The following is a 15340-nucleotide window of genomic DNA, read 5'->3' as shown; positions in this document are numbered from 1 at the left end:
GTGCTTGTAATATTGATTATACATCTGACTTCCCAGGAGGGGTGGGCAACAGCATTAATCAAAGGAGAGTTTAATAAACTCCTTGGGAGAAAGGGTTATGGCTTCATTATTTAAAAATTCAGTGAAGACAGCTGTAGTTGAACTTTTACAGGCATTAATCCAAATGGATCATCTGGCAAAGACAGGGAATTATTCCTTGTATTTTACAACTAATATGCCAATTTATTAATTTTCAAGTTCACATAAATCCCACTGAGTTCAGTTTCAGCTAGGAATTGATCTGGAGAATAACACCTCATGAATGTTGGGTTTTAATTTGAGCTGTAGTAGCTCCATTTGTGAGGAGATAATTGCATATCATTTTCTGCAAATGAGGAGAGACTTCTTGATTTTAATAAAAATAAAAGCAGCATAATTTTTACATACAAGGCAAAAGCCAAATAAACTAGAGAAAGCTAAGGCTTATCACAAATGAATAAATCTTTCAAACTATAATTAATCTATATCAAATTTCCCTCTATTTTTCTATTATATGTAATTGAATGCTCAGGTTCTTTTCCTTTCAAAACTATAGTAACAAGAACTAAGTGGAAAAGGATATAAGTTTGACTAATAGAAATGAAAGCCAATTGGATTTTTCATATTTAAAAAAATCTACCATGCATTATAAATCACTGTTACAACTTTGCTATCATTTAAAAAAATTAGAATTGTTTCAGAATGAGAGTATTGTATAGGATTATAGCATACCGTAGAGATTTGAAGTCAAATTAAGATGAGAATGCATATAATTCTTGCCTGGTTTAAAATGTATAGATAATTGATACATGTGCAAGGTGCATGGAAGGGTTATCTAGAGTCATTCAGGGTTACTTCTGTTGTGGAAATCTTGAAAGGTTTCCAAAGCTCAAGAGCATTAGCAGAAGAATAATTTTGGAGCTTTTCTGAAAATATTCTAGGGCAGCTGTCCACTTCAGAGTCACAAGAGTCAAGGTCATTTCCCAAGTGATTTATCAAGTATCAATATTATAAATGAGTTATTTTACTAAAAGATCACTTTCAAAATTTTCCCTATAATAATGTAATTCTCACTCTCATCCCAATTGACTTTCTTGAGAGGAAAAGAAAGGGATGGAAGGTATAAGGAATGCACATAACCAATTATAGAAGTGTGCTCTGAATGTGAATGTCATCCATCATCGATCTACCACTGGGAAATGGGTTGAGAACTAGTTTTGTAAGGTTTGTCTTGAAGTCCTTGCTTTTTTCCAAACAACATGAGCTCTGGCGGCACATGTCTTCTTCCTGACTTGGTGTTAGCTGTGAAAAGATGGCTTCTCCACGGTACTCCAGGCAGCTAGCTCGTCATGTGGATATGAAGAGGAAGAAATATGCCTGTGAACAGAGACAGAATGCCAGCCCCAGTACTCTTGTTCTTGATTTTGTCAAAGAATATGGTGGGTTTTTGAGGTGATAAGCAAGTGGACTAGGTTAATGGAAGAACAAAGGTGCAGAATTTGTCTTATGGAGAGATATGTCTCAATCAGATCAGTTGGGCTTCGGGCAAGAGTATGACAACAAAGGCACACTTGGAATCTGTATGAATGTCTTCAGACATAGAGGAGTGGAACTGGCACTGACATGACTACAATATATTATTTTACCAGTTCATTACAGTCCTTGACTCTTTTAAAAAATGTTTTAATATTCAAAATGTTCACTTCTTTTAAAGTAAAGCAATTTTCCTATCTAGGAAAATTAAAATTTAGAGTGTTTAAAATTATAGAATAAATTGATAAACTTTCAGATTCAGATTTTTAATGGCTTCTAGAGATGTTCTAGTTCAGGACTTTCATTTTTAAAGTGGAGGAAGATAAGGTTTGGAGAGGTGGATAATTTGCAAAATTTTAGTCAGTGTGAGCAGATTGAAACTCTGCCCATTTCAGGCAAATGCTCTTCCTTTTCATTGTCTTACCTTTCCTAGTTACACAATTTAATGATGCTAAAACTTTACTCTTATTTACACATAAAGTTCCAAATTAGTCAATTTAACTAGTGAGCAAATGCCAAATATATGTTTTAATTTTGTTGTCAGAACAAAAGCAGGGATGCCTGGGTGGCTCAGTCAGTTAAGCGTCTGCCTTTGGCTCAGGTCATGATCTTGGGGTCCTGGGATCCAGGCCCATGTTGGGCTCCTTGCTCTGCAGGGACTCTGCTTCTCCCTCTCCCTCTCCTCCCACTCCTGCTCTCTCCCTCTCGCTCTCAAATAAATAAATAAATATTTTAAAAAATTGAAAAAAAGAACAAAAGCAGACTATCTAGATTTAATTTGCTTGGTATCATTTATATGTCAATCTACCAAAATAAATGAAGTGTTACTATGATTATGGCAATGACCTCGGTGCCTTTAAAAGAAGATATGCATATTTCCTATCTAGCTTGAAAGTGTAATCTCCAAAGGCAAGCTATTTCAAGTCTAAAGAAACACAGTATAAACAACGCACAGTGATTGTGATAATTTAATTTCAAAGCGAAGGTTGACAAGGAACGTACAAATCTTGATTTATTAAAGTCAGCACTGGTGTTACTATACAAAGCATGTTCACAAACCTCTCCAATTTACCTTATGTAACCTTTGGGGTTATGTGCTTGATAATTAGGTCGACGAAATGTTAAAGCAACCAGAAGATGCATTTCCTGAATAAAATATATACTTCAAAATAGATTTTTACAGTAACAAATAGTGTAAAGTATGATTATATATAATATAGTAAAATGACAAAATATTATTATTATATACACTCCTGATGAGACAGTATAGGGTAGTGGTTAAAAGCATGAGCTTTGGAGTCATACAGATGTGGGTTCAAATCCCAGTTCTGTCACTTACTATAGTTACTTACAACTCTCTCACTTACTGGTATGAATTGGAGCATGTTACTTTACTTCTCTGAGCCTCAGCTTCCTGAAAAGTAGATTGGGGTTTGAGATTTCTACCTCATATTTGATTGTAAGAGTTAAATTAAATAATATAAGTAATATGGTATCTCTGCTGTATCTGGAAACACATCAGACACTTGAGATGCTAAGTTCCTGGGTATCTCACTGGAACACCTATGATTCCTAGTTGTTACTTAATTCTTCACTTTCCTGATCATTATTACACTAGGATAAACTTTCTGCTTCTGCTTCAGAATTTGGCTCTATATTAAAAAACCTCAAGGCAACTTGTATTGAAAAACTGCAACTTACATAAATCAAATACTATCTTTGTGCTTCAATATTCAAATGACCTTATTTATTTTCTCCCCCTGCCCACGCCATGTAGCTCACAGTACCCAACAGATAATTCTCTTGTTATTTAAATAAGTCACACAAGTGGGTACAAAAAAGTATCAAAGTTCCAGTTTATCTTAATAATGTTTATTAGGTCAAAATAGTGTTACCTTTGGTGGAACATTTTCTCAATCATTTGTCAAATTTAGGGAATATGAGGCATTGTTTTTGCTAGCAGGGCCAGTTGAAATTCTGCACTTGAATAGAAGAAAGACTAAGAGAAAAAACTCACCTTAGGGGATTAGATCTATCATACTATCTCTTTCAGAAAATTGCATTTTTGTATGAAGCTGAGTTCACACTTCAGCACTACCACCTGACTATAACCACAAATAAGTCACAGTTTTACAGTTTACTCATTTGTAAAATGGGTATACTGCTTAGTAAGTCCTGCCTACTTAGTAGTTTTATCTTGAGAATTAAATGTAGTTATGCATATGAAAACAGCATGTTAGAGAAAAATCAAGGATTTAATGATTAGATAGACTCGGGTTTAATTCTCAGTTACAAGGTGTGTAAACTTTAGCAAGTTTCTTAACTTTTTAACTTCAATTTCTTTCTCTATAATGGGGATAATAATGACTATTAGAAAAGATTTTCATGAGAATTTCATGATGTCATATGTGAAAAATTTCCAACAGAAAGCCCTGTTTGATACTTCTTTATCAGTATGATGTTTTGTGTATGAGGTTAGTAATAAATATTTATTGGTCACATAAATGGAGTATTTATTTAAATTTATTTCACCTACATTTAACTTTAGTGGGTTAAAATATAATATTGTGTAAATTTAAAAAGCAAGAATGATTGGGTAAATGTCCATCCAGAGGAAAGAATGCACTATAGATGTTATTAATATTGTTATTATCATGAAAATATATTTGCCATATATTGTTAAGGAGTGAAGAACATAAAGCAACACGTGTGAAATGCTCAATTTTTTTTAAATAAAAAATTATTTGGAAAAAATATATCTAAAAAGTATAAAGAAAGTATGGATTAGTTTTATTTTCTTTTGGTATATCTGTATTTTCTGATATGTGTGCAATAATATCTCATCGACATAACATTCATATATCATCCATAATAAAATGTGGAATGTAAATAATAAGGATAAAGAAACTGACCTCCTTCAGCTGAGCAGATAACCACAATCTGACTGAAAGGTCCATCTCCTTTATTGTTATAAACGCCAACCTTCACTTCAAAGGGAGTGAGAGGAGGAACACTTTCATCTCGATAAATGAATTTTGAAGCTTCAGAGGATGTCACCATTTTTTCCTTCCAGCCACGTGTTCCATTGGGCCTGAAAGCCACAATATAGCCAAAGCCTTCCCCATTCTGAAACTCTTCAGATACTGGCTAAAGAAGAAAAATGCAATTAATTATCAGCAGAATAACTGATTAAAAAAGCCACTTCTTCCAAACTTCATTTTATTTTTTTAATTATGGATAACCAGAGAAAAGGAGACTTTCAAGTCTGTAATGCTACCCTGGAAGCCAATATAACACAATCACTTAGTAGTCTTTGGAAACTTAAAAGGGGTTAAAAGTAAAAGGTAAAAATTTAAATAATATCAGTTGGTATTTAAGAAGAATATCAAGGGTACTGAAAATTCTTGAAGTGAAACAAATTTAAACCATTTAGTCATGTATATGAAAATGAACATTCCACACCAGAACGTAGCATGTTGGGGAAAACTGTCATATGGTCTGGTGGTCAGAAAAATCTGTTGCTAGAAATGCTCTGCAGAGCCCTTTGTGCAGAAAAAACAGGAAATATTAATGTAAGACCTTTTTTATAGTGTTTTCTTTTTCATTTTTGTGTTCTACTGAGGTGAAAAAATTAGAAAAGAATATTTGTTCAAGTAATTGTTATACTATATGCTTACATTTAAATGTGTTAAACAAGCACAAACTCTACAGCATAGAAAAGAGTAATTATGATTGACTAGTCAAAGGAGCAGTCACCAACTGCTACCTAGTATGATGCTTGACACATAGATACCCAATAAATACTTGTTGAAACATGTTTTTTTTTTCTTTTGAGTTTTAATTTGAGGAAAAACTGTATTGAGTAGAGGAAGAGAGACAAAGCCTATTATATCAAAGTTTTATAGACTAAGCTTTTATATCCCACCAAAATCCATATAATGAAATCCTAACCCCCAGTGTGATGGTATTAAGAGGTGAGGACTTCGGTAGGTTATTAGATTATGAGGACAGAGCCCTTATAATGGGAGTAGTGACCCTTTAGCCCCTCTGTGAGGGTACAGTGAGAAAATAGCCATCTGTTAACCATTTAACTCTTATAACCAAATATAAGGTAGAAATCTCAACCAGATGGCTCTCACCAGACTGGGATCTGTTGGTGACTGATCTTAAATTTCTAGGCTCCAGAAATGTGAGAAATACATTTCTGTCATTCATAAGTCACCCCCAGGCCATGGTATTCTTGTTTTAGCAGCTGGGGCTAAGACATGAAGCTACTAGGGAAGGAAGTTCTCTTTAGAGAGATTTGACCTTAGTGAAATTCAGGTATTGGGAAGTTAATTCCTCTGCAGAAGTCAAAAATTAGAAATAAATTTTTATTGAAGAAGAGAGGGATGGATAGAATAGCAGAACAGAGTATATGCTCATGGAGGATTTTTTACTGGGAAATGTTTTTCTGTACATTTGATCATTGTTTTAGAGACTCTTGGGGATTTGTTCACTTTATTCCAGTAGACACATTCCATCTCCTTTACATTTTCATGTTCTAGGGCACAATTCTGTGAGCTACATGTTATGTTTGATAATAAGGTAATCTAACATCAATGAAAGGAGAGTGGCTTCATGGGAAATAAATGTATCTCTCACACCCCTCTTCCCTGCCTCCTTTATAGAAGAAACTTCAGAGAACACATGGTGAGAGAGACAAGAGAACATGAAGTCCCAATTCTACTGCTGATTAGGAAGAGTACTTCAACTGTGCCTCAGTTTCATAATTTTTAAAATGAGGAAAAATTATTATCCTTACTGATAGGGCTGCTTTATGGGTTAAATGAGATAACCCAAAAAAGCACTGGTGGTCATTTCCTTCCTCCCCAGTGGTTTTAGCAAGGGTGCTATTTAATTGTGAAATAATTAAATGTCAAACTAAACCAAGCAAACATCTGAAGTAGTTTGTGAGAGGATGTGTTTTAATTATTCAAACTTTATTCTGAGATAACCTATATGACAGGAAGACATATTTTAGACTTGGAGAAAAGTCAACTGGAGCTGGGTATGAAATGAGACAGGTTCATGTTGGCAATACTCATCTGAGTAATATATGGTCAGAGTGTTTCTTAACCTCATTTAAGCAGAAATTATTCAGTCTCTCTGTACCAAATACAGATCCTATATATGTAGCCTTATTTCCTAAGGAATCAGCAAGTTCTGACATCTGAGTACAGGCTTTCTTACCTCCCAGGCTATGACTAGCTCATGCCTTCTTCCACTTCTTCCACTTACATTGGTGGGTGCTGTTTTTGGAACTGTGGATTAAAAATGGACCAGAGTGAGGACAATAAATAAATATTTAATTTAAGAGCCCCGTAAGAACACATTATGGCCCTACTCAGGTTCTGTAAAATCCCAAAACAAACGATCAAAATTTGTTTGAAGTTAGAGTGGCCATATTCAATATTAATTAAAACAAAATGTTTGTGACAGATATCCTGCTTTCAAATCCATGTGGGAGAGTTTGATATATATTTTTCATGGCCACATAATACATTACCAAACCAATCCTCATGTAAATGCTCTGTGGTAGTAAGGCTGAAATCACAATAACGCTAAAGTTAAGGACATCTACTAATGGTTAAATTTCATTCTACAAATTGTCTCCTTTCTAATGATGTGACTCTTCTGTGGTCTCAGGGCTTGCAGAGCTCCGAGAAAGTCCACAGGTTGACTTAGTACTGTTTTACCAGAACCCGCAAATTTAAAGAAATTTGACAACAGTTCCATAGATGAGAACCTATTTAAATAAATAAACATTAAAAAAACTATCAAGAATGAATTTCTTTGCAAACTACAAAATATATAAGCACCCAGTGAAACTTTTTCAAATGAATAACTATTAAAGAATAAATGTCTCAAAAGAATAAATTTCTCCTTCACTGCACCAAACCACAAAATCTGCAGTTGAAAGGGAACATTTTCAAGTGAAGAACTGTTAAATGAAGAAAATTATTAAAAGAAATCATTTTCCAGGCTATCAGTCTGCATTAACAATTTTACACTTCAGTGTTGCCTTTATATCCTTGCATATAGTTTTTAAGTGATATTGATATACTCATAAATAATAAATTCCCTCCCATATATTACCTACTTGGATGAAAGGCTATTAATTACTGGTAGATAGTCAAACAGCATTTTATGTACCAGAAAAAACCGATGTGGAATTTATGTTCCACGAGAAAGGAAAAAAAAATTCTCCTTGCACTAGGGAGGTGGGAGAGAAAAGTCTGTGAATATATAATTGGCTTCACTGAAATAAAGACCTTTATTCACCAGGGTCCAAATTGAACAAGAGTTCTTGTCTTGCTCATGCTCATGTAGAAGGATATATATATTTATTTTTATTTTATATATTATTTTTATATATATAAAAAATTATTCACATGTGGAGTTCACTCTCATGAATGTTCTCCGAGTTAAATAGAATTGGATGTTCTTTGTCTCTCATTCAAGAAATCACAAGAAATTCAACTGAGAAAAAATGGTGTTAGAACAATAACTGTGAATATGTCCTAATTTACATAAAGAGCAAACAAATCATTTATTGAGTTTTTTATTAGTAGTCATAGTTATTGCTAAATATAGACAACCTATGACATGTTAGTTTGTTTTGACACCATGTCCCCAAACCACTGTTATATAGTTCTAGTTCTAAATTTATTTTCTGGTCCATGTATCGGTAAGGCACACAGGACTGGAGCTGGTTTTACTGTATGCATAAAAGAACAGGGATCTAAGTTTCCAAATATCCTTTCAGTGGGTGATCTCAAAGTTCTGAATGTTGTGATCATCAATGCATGGTCAAACAAATATATAAGCAAGTTAATTTGTTGACATGATGTGACTATGGCTTCTCATAGTACCATTTGTTTGTAAAAAAAAAAAAAAGGAACACACACACACACACACTTCATATTCATCTCTGACAACTAACAGTTAAATGGTATTATGCATATTATCTACCAGAGCCACCTACTTCATCTATTACATTGGAATCACCAAGTTTAGTCCCTAAACTTAGGATTTTGAATCTTCTTCTCTGAGGATAATTTCCCTATGATCATGGATGTTATGGAAAGACAAGGCACTGAAGATTCTTTTCTATTTTATTCAGCTATCAAACATCACCCAAAATGAGGATGCATGGAACCTTTAACTTAGAGTTGGAGGGTAGGCTGTATGCTCTCTAGTGAGTATCTCTTGAAGGTCATTTAAAAGATATGAGTAGAATAAAATACAAGTGACTATTTGAAGTTGATCTTTTCTTCTGAAGCTTTGGTAATATTGTTCCACAGCCCATTAATGCTTTTATTTTTTAGAAAACATTTTTAGATTTTTCAAAATTTTTAATTTTTTTAAGTAAAAAAAAAATGAGAAGACACTAGTAAAAAATTCGGTGAAAATTTCTACTTTGAGGAAACAAGAAAGCAAAGTAACACTTTCTATGATGTGATTTGCTTTCCTGTGGGTAATTTCATCATTGCAGTATACATAAATGACCCAGATTAGAAAATTTATTTTATTATTTGAAAGCAGTCTTTGAAGTTTTCCTGTTGCTGCTAAATTCTTTTCAAGAGAAGATAGCCCATATCAATTTAATGTAAAGAATAAGATCCTCTTTTTATCACCCTACCTTCAATTTTAGTGTACAATAAATGACAAAAAAAGTCATTACAGTTCACTGTGTTTTAATAGTATATGTCTATAAACATCAACTATTCTTAAATTTAAAAGAGCTCACTAGATATAATAGAAACTACTAATAGAAAACTTAAGGCTTCAAAGCCATAGGAACAACCTCAGTATCCATCTATGGATGAATGGATAAAGAAAATATAAACGCTAGAATATTATATTTAGCCATAAATGAAGGCATTCTGCTAAGTGAAATAAGCCAGACAGAAAAAAAAACAAATACTATATGATCTCACTTACATGTGGGATCTAAAAAAATGGAGCTACTAGAAACAGTATAGATTGATGGTTGCCAGAGGTGGTGGATGGTGGGTGGGGGAAATGGGTGAAGGTGGTCAAAAGGTACAAATTTCCAGTTATAAGATAAATGTGAAGTTCTGGGCATACCATATATAGTTAACAATACTGTATTATATATTTGAAGGTTGCTGAAAGAATAGATCTTAAAAATTCTTATCACAAAGAAAAAATTATAACTATGTGAAGTGATGGATGTTAAATAAATTTACTATGGAATCACGTCACAATATATACATATATCAAATCATTATGTTGTATACCTTAAACTAATATAGTGCTATATGCCAGTAATATCTCAATAAAACTAGAAAAGCAAACAAACAAAAAAGAAATATTAAGGCTTTAATAGCTAGGCATCAGGCATTGTGTTTTGTTATCAGGATCACAATGTGTGCATTGGGTCCTCCTAATTGGCTTAAATTTCCTAATTGCATGCAGATGATCAGTGGAACCTGTGGAACCTATGCTGAATTCATTTCCTTTTCAAGTTATCTCTGCAGTCAATACTTCAGAGTCTACTGATTTTATTTATATCCTTTTATTTATAAAACAACGTATTCATGGTATATAGGGATTTGACAATCTTTCAGAGCCCTTGTGGTATAAAAGTTCTATAATTCTTGTTAGAACCATGAAATTAATATAATCAAACATCTAATAAATGCTTTCATTGCACTCAGAGAAATACATATTTATTGAAAAACCAAATATATTTTCAATATAATTAATGAAAACCTGATTTAGAATTAAGCAGCTAGATGCTTTTTTCCTTTGGTTGGCTACTGATAAATGTCATGAACTCATTAGCTTATAGAATCAAGTTTACATGCATGATTAATGGGTTAAACTCTGATTCTTTTGAGTTTCTTTCTGAGCAATGCTGTTCCATAAATGGATATTATTATTATTATTATTTTTAAAGATTATTTATTTATTTATTCATGAGAGAGAGAGAGAGGTAGAGGCAGAGGGAGAAGCAGGCTCCCTGTGGAGCGGGGAGCCCGATGCGGGACTCGATCCCAGGACCCTGGGATCATGACCTGAGCTGAAGGAAGACGCTTAACCGACTGAGCCACCCAGGCGTCCCCATAAATGGATAATATTATTAACACTTTTCTCACAAGCTGCAAATGCCTTGCTATTTTAGTGCCTTATTTGGCATGTTGAAATGTAGACTATTGTCTCTTCACCTTATGCATTGGAAATATTATAAACACTCAGAGTGACCAAACATTAGTACCTTAGTTTAAGCATGCACAACTTTAAGCCTGAATCTCAAAGAACTCTAAGTATAATAGTTTGAACAAAGTCAATCATGCTAACAACCCATGCCTTAACTTGCATTAAACTAAACAAAAGAAGAGGGGATGAAATTATTTACCAATCTCTTCTTTTTCCCGAAAAACTCTATTATCTATTACAGTAGATGTTTACACAGTTTATTAAATGATAAAGCTTTCTTAGAGACCTGGGAGAGGCCATGTAATTTAAGAGTTTAATGGTAATCCAGCAACTGGTTTGAAAAGAAAAGTGCAAAAGAGTAGGAAGAAGGAAGAAAGGTTGTTTATACAGTAATGGTGGAAGTCGAGAGGGAAATTAATAAACAAACAAATACATTTTTTCCTACCTGAATTGAAGTATTTGGCAAGCACACAAATATTTCAGTTAACTATCATTTAAGTTCATTTTAGAAGATTAGTTAGGTTTAAAGAGTTTCCAGAACAAAAAGTACCAGTGGTGTTTCCTTAAGAGTTCAAATAATGCTTTTACTCCTATCAATAAGATATATAAGGTGATATGCACAAATTGAAATGTGTTTTTGTGGGAGTGAGAAAGGTCTGGGCTTGGAACTCAGTCTTACCATTCTAGCTGGTTGGCTAAAAATATTTCTTAACTTTGTTGTCCTTCAGTTAGCTAACAGAGATAATAGTACCTACTTTTTAAGGTTATTTTTCAAAATTATTTATTATAGTGCCTGGAACTATAATTTATAAATATTACCTGATGTTATCATCTACTTAGATTTCAAAAAGAAAAAAATGGTGAAGTCTTCTATGATAAACATTAGGTTTGTCTTCTATGATAAACATTAGTAAAAGTCCAGCATTGAGTCTATGCATATGTAATCTTGAAAGAGATTTTGAAATCTGAATAATATTGTTTTGATAGTACCATGGGAATTATGCTTTCAGTTTCAGCTCAGCTTGTTTCAATTTGGAAATCTAGGCAATATACCATTTTGATTTACAAAAGAGTTATTTTAGAAAATATAAGATTCCTTGGGGCGCCTGGGTGGCTCAGTCGTTAAGCGTCTGCCTTCAGCTCAGGTCATGATCCCAGAGTCCTGGGATCCAGCCTCACATCGGGCTCCCTGCTAAGTGGGGAGTCTGCTTCTCCCTCTCCCACTCCCCCTGCTTGTGTTCCTTCTGTCACTGTGTCTCTCTCTGTCAAATAAAATCTTTTTTAAAAAAAGAAAATATAAGATTTCTCTGATTTATGAATCTTCTCAAATGGCAACAGTCAAAAGTACAAGAGGTTAATATATGCAATAAATGGTGTTTACCTCAACTCATATTCTCTTAGCTTTATTTATATGGGTCCACAGGAAGTAGGAGCAGAGTATTGGTAAAATAACCTTTGAATGAGATTTGTTGATGCATGTGGTCAAAAGAGGAGAAGGAAAAAGCAAGAGGAAGAAGGGAGTAGGGAAGGCAGATAACTTGAAATCATTGTTTTTGGGGGAAGTTTAGAATTCCAGCTTTACCTCTTAACTGGTAACCTTGTGCAAGTTTTTAAAACTTTCTAATTCTGTTTTCTCATCTGTAAAATGAGGATAAACACTTCTTGCTTTAGAGGGTTTATGTGACAATTAAATGGTGCAAGTACTTAGCATAGAGCCTGGAACATGGTTCTTGTTTTATCACTGGTTTATGGTATTATGGGGACTAGGAAGATATGAAAAGTCATACTTGAGTGTCTCGCATTTACTCCTGGGTTGACAACTTTTCATTGCCCTTTTATCGTTTATGCTCAAGACTTCTACTGTTATTCCATCACTTTGCTATTAATCAGAAAAGGACATGCCTAAAAATTAGCCAGACCTCTTTTATAATGGCTTTTCTTAAAATTGCCATCTCTGCCTGCAAAGTGCCTCTGAAAATGGAGACCCATTTCTTGAATATATTTTGTAAAAAAGACTTGCCTGGACTGAAGTAGTTTCATGATTTAAAAATACTGTCTGCTTAGTTTAATAGTACTGTCTTTTAGATTTTCTTAATTATTTCAGTTGAGTGCTAATTTTTTAATATAATATTTTCTTAGAAACGTATACTGGAGAGACCTTTAAAAACCCTATAGCTTTCTGTCTTTTCTCTGCACACACCAGTGGCTGACAGCAGTGGGTTTTCTAATTGTCCCCTATAAATAATTCTGCCTAAGTCCCATTTGGTCTGGCCTTCAAAGTCCCATTAAATGATGTTTACAAGGCCAATACACATAACCCTAGAGAAAACTAATTCAACCCCATCTTATATTATAATAGTATTTTATTGTGTTTCTTCCATAATTTTTGAACTCAATGAAATTTCCTAAGTAATTATCATGGATAGAACTGTGAAGATACAAATAAGAACAAAGCAAGATCCTTTCAGAAGTAAAGAGATAATGTACAGTGAAAGAAACTGTAATAGAAAATTAAATGAGACTTCTTGACTTGAGATAAGTCAGATGTAACCTCAATTGCTAATGTGAGGTTGGCTAGACAAAACCACAGAATTGCTAAAAATCAGAGAAACCAAATTTTATGATCCTTTTCCATTATCCACCTCTAGCTCGTATATATAGGATTTTAGCACAAGGAAGGCTTTGGAAGAAGGTTGTCAGCTTAGTAGATAAATGCGCTATGGCATCTCCTTCCACCCTTACCTGTTGAAAGAAGAGAAATGAGTGTGTCATTTCCCTCTCAAGCTAAGTGAGAAGAGGAGGAAAACACTGCTGCAGAGAGTACAGATGCTTATGTCTTAAACCCTGGCTGAATGCTGTTGAGCTTTAGAATTTTGTAATATGACCCTGTCCCATGCTATACTACCAGAACAGAGACAAAAATAGCTCTTGAGAACATCCTTGAAAACATAGAATTTGGCAGGTCAGGAATGTGATTACTGTGGGTCAAGTGGACACTGTGGAAGCTAAGTTTAAATAGGCTTGTTGGGGATCACATCCAATTAAGCTGCCTGCTAGGGGATAGGATAGTCTCCAAAGAACCCAATGTATCCTGTAAGAGAAAGAAGCAGCATGTGGACAAATACTGTCAGATATTGCACTCAACACTCATGTGAGTATTACAAATTGTACCACCTAAGTAGTTTTATTCTTCTTATCTGGCCTGGGAAGTGCCTGACACAGCAGCTAGAAGGTGAGGGAAGAAGTGAAAAGAAGAAGGAAAAGACAAATCACAGCCCTGGGGTCAGGCCTTTGGGATAGAGGAAGAGAAAGCATGGAGCTGGATGTGAGATTAAAGTTATTATTTAAATTAAAATGGAAGTTTTTAATACTTGAAAATGAGACTGCCCTATTACCTAAAAGTGCCTTGGATATATATGGTTGGGGCTGAAGTCAGACATCAGATGAAGCGTAATGGAGAGCAATGATGGGAGAAGAATAAAACTATTCTCTGTTTAAATTCTATAGAGTTCAGTCTGTATAGTAAACCAATTACATAACTATGATAGTGCAGAAAGTGCTAAGGCTAGGAAAGATATTTATCTGATAGTCTACTTCATATTCCTATTTATCTGGTCGAGCATTAGTCTATTAAACATAGAAAAAATATTTTGCCTTGTGTGGCCTGAAATATGTGTGTGTCATTTTCCATTTCAGAGTCAAAAAAGAATGGCAGGTCAGAATACAATGTGTTAAGCAACTGGAAAGCTATATGAACGTGGAACATATTTTTTAAGCAAGTTCTTTCATTTGACACTTATTTTTTTCTGCTCCTTTTGTCTTGTCTATGCTATAAGCAAAGAAAATGACCACATGTTGGGACAATATCACAATCCACTTATAGACTGATACCTGGCTAGATAACAAATACAGCATGGTAAAACTAAACAGAGATAGAAACAGAGATTTAGAGGAGAGGCATGTTCTGTACTGTGCACCACATTCTGAAAGGCTTTCTTGACTCCCAGGGCATCAGGGAGTACACAGTCTGCAGCAGAGATTTCTCAATAGGAGGGCATCTTGGAGGAGCCAGATGCAAGCCAAGAGACTGGGTGACTCTTACTATATCAACAAAAAGATGTTTAATCTGAAAATATTTCCACAATATGAAAAAAGTGACATGCATGATTATTATTGTTTAAATTTTCATTGAACAAAAAAATAACTCATTAAATTCATGATGATAATGATGATGATGATGATGATGATAATGACAAATGGCTAATAGTAAGCATTTACGATGTGCCAGGCACTATGCTAAGTTCTTTGCATGGATTATATTATTTAATAGAATGAGCCTATGGAGTAGGTTGTGATTCTGTTTCCATTTTATAGGTGAGAAAATTGAGCCTTGAGCAAGGTATATATCTTACCTTATGTTCACTGCTAGTAAACAGCAGGGAACATTAATCCAGATCTGCCTAACTCCAAAACTCAAACTCCTAATTACAGCTAGAAGACAGAACCTTCTTTTCTCTCTTTCTTTCACTCTCAGTCTCTCTATATCATCATAATTTGAAAT

The 15340-nt window shown here is 34.1% G+C and overlaps 1 protein-coding gene across 1 annotated transcript in view; it reads right to left on the bottom strand.

Moving 5' to 3' along the window:
- CNTN5 (contactin 5) overlaps positions 1-15340 on the bottom strand; it is a 570282-nt gene that overhangs the window by 54859 nt on the left and 500083 nt on the right. The window contains exons 17-18 of the mRNA XM_044919780.1: positions 6784-6854; positions 4464-4698 (exon numbers count right to left, since the gene is read on the bottom strand). Of these exons, the coding sequence (XP_044775715.1) occupies positions 4464-4698; positions 6784-6854 (306 nt within the window). The remainder of the gene's footprint in view (positions 1-4463; positions 4699-6783; positions 6855-15340) is intronic.

Source organism: Neomonachus schauinslandi, chromosome 11 (assembly GCF_002201575.2).
Source record: "Neomonachus schauinslandi chromosome 11, ASM220157v2, whole genome shotgun sequence".
In the NCBI taxonomy this organism is placed as follows: Eukaryota; Metazoa; Chordata; class Mammalia; order Carnivora; family Phocidae; genus Neomonachus; species Neomonachus schauinslandi.
The sequence above is the reverse complement of the archived record's forward strand: the minus strand, read 5'-3'. Positions and strand labels throughout refer to the sequence as shown.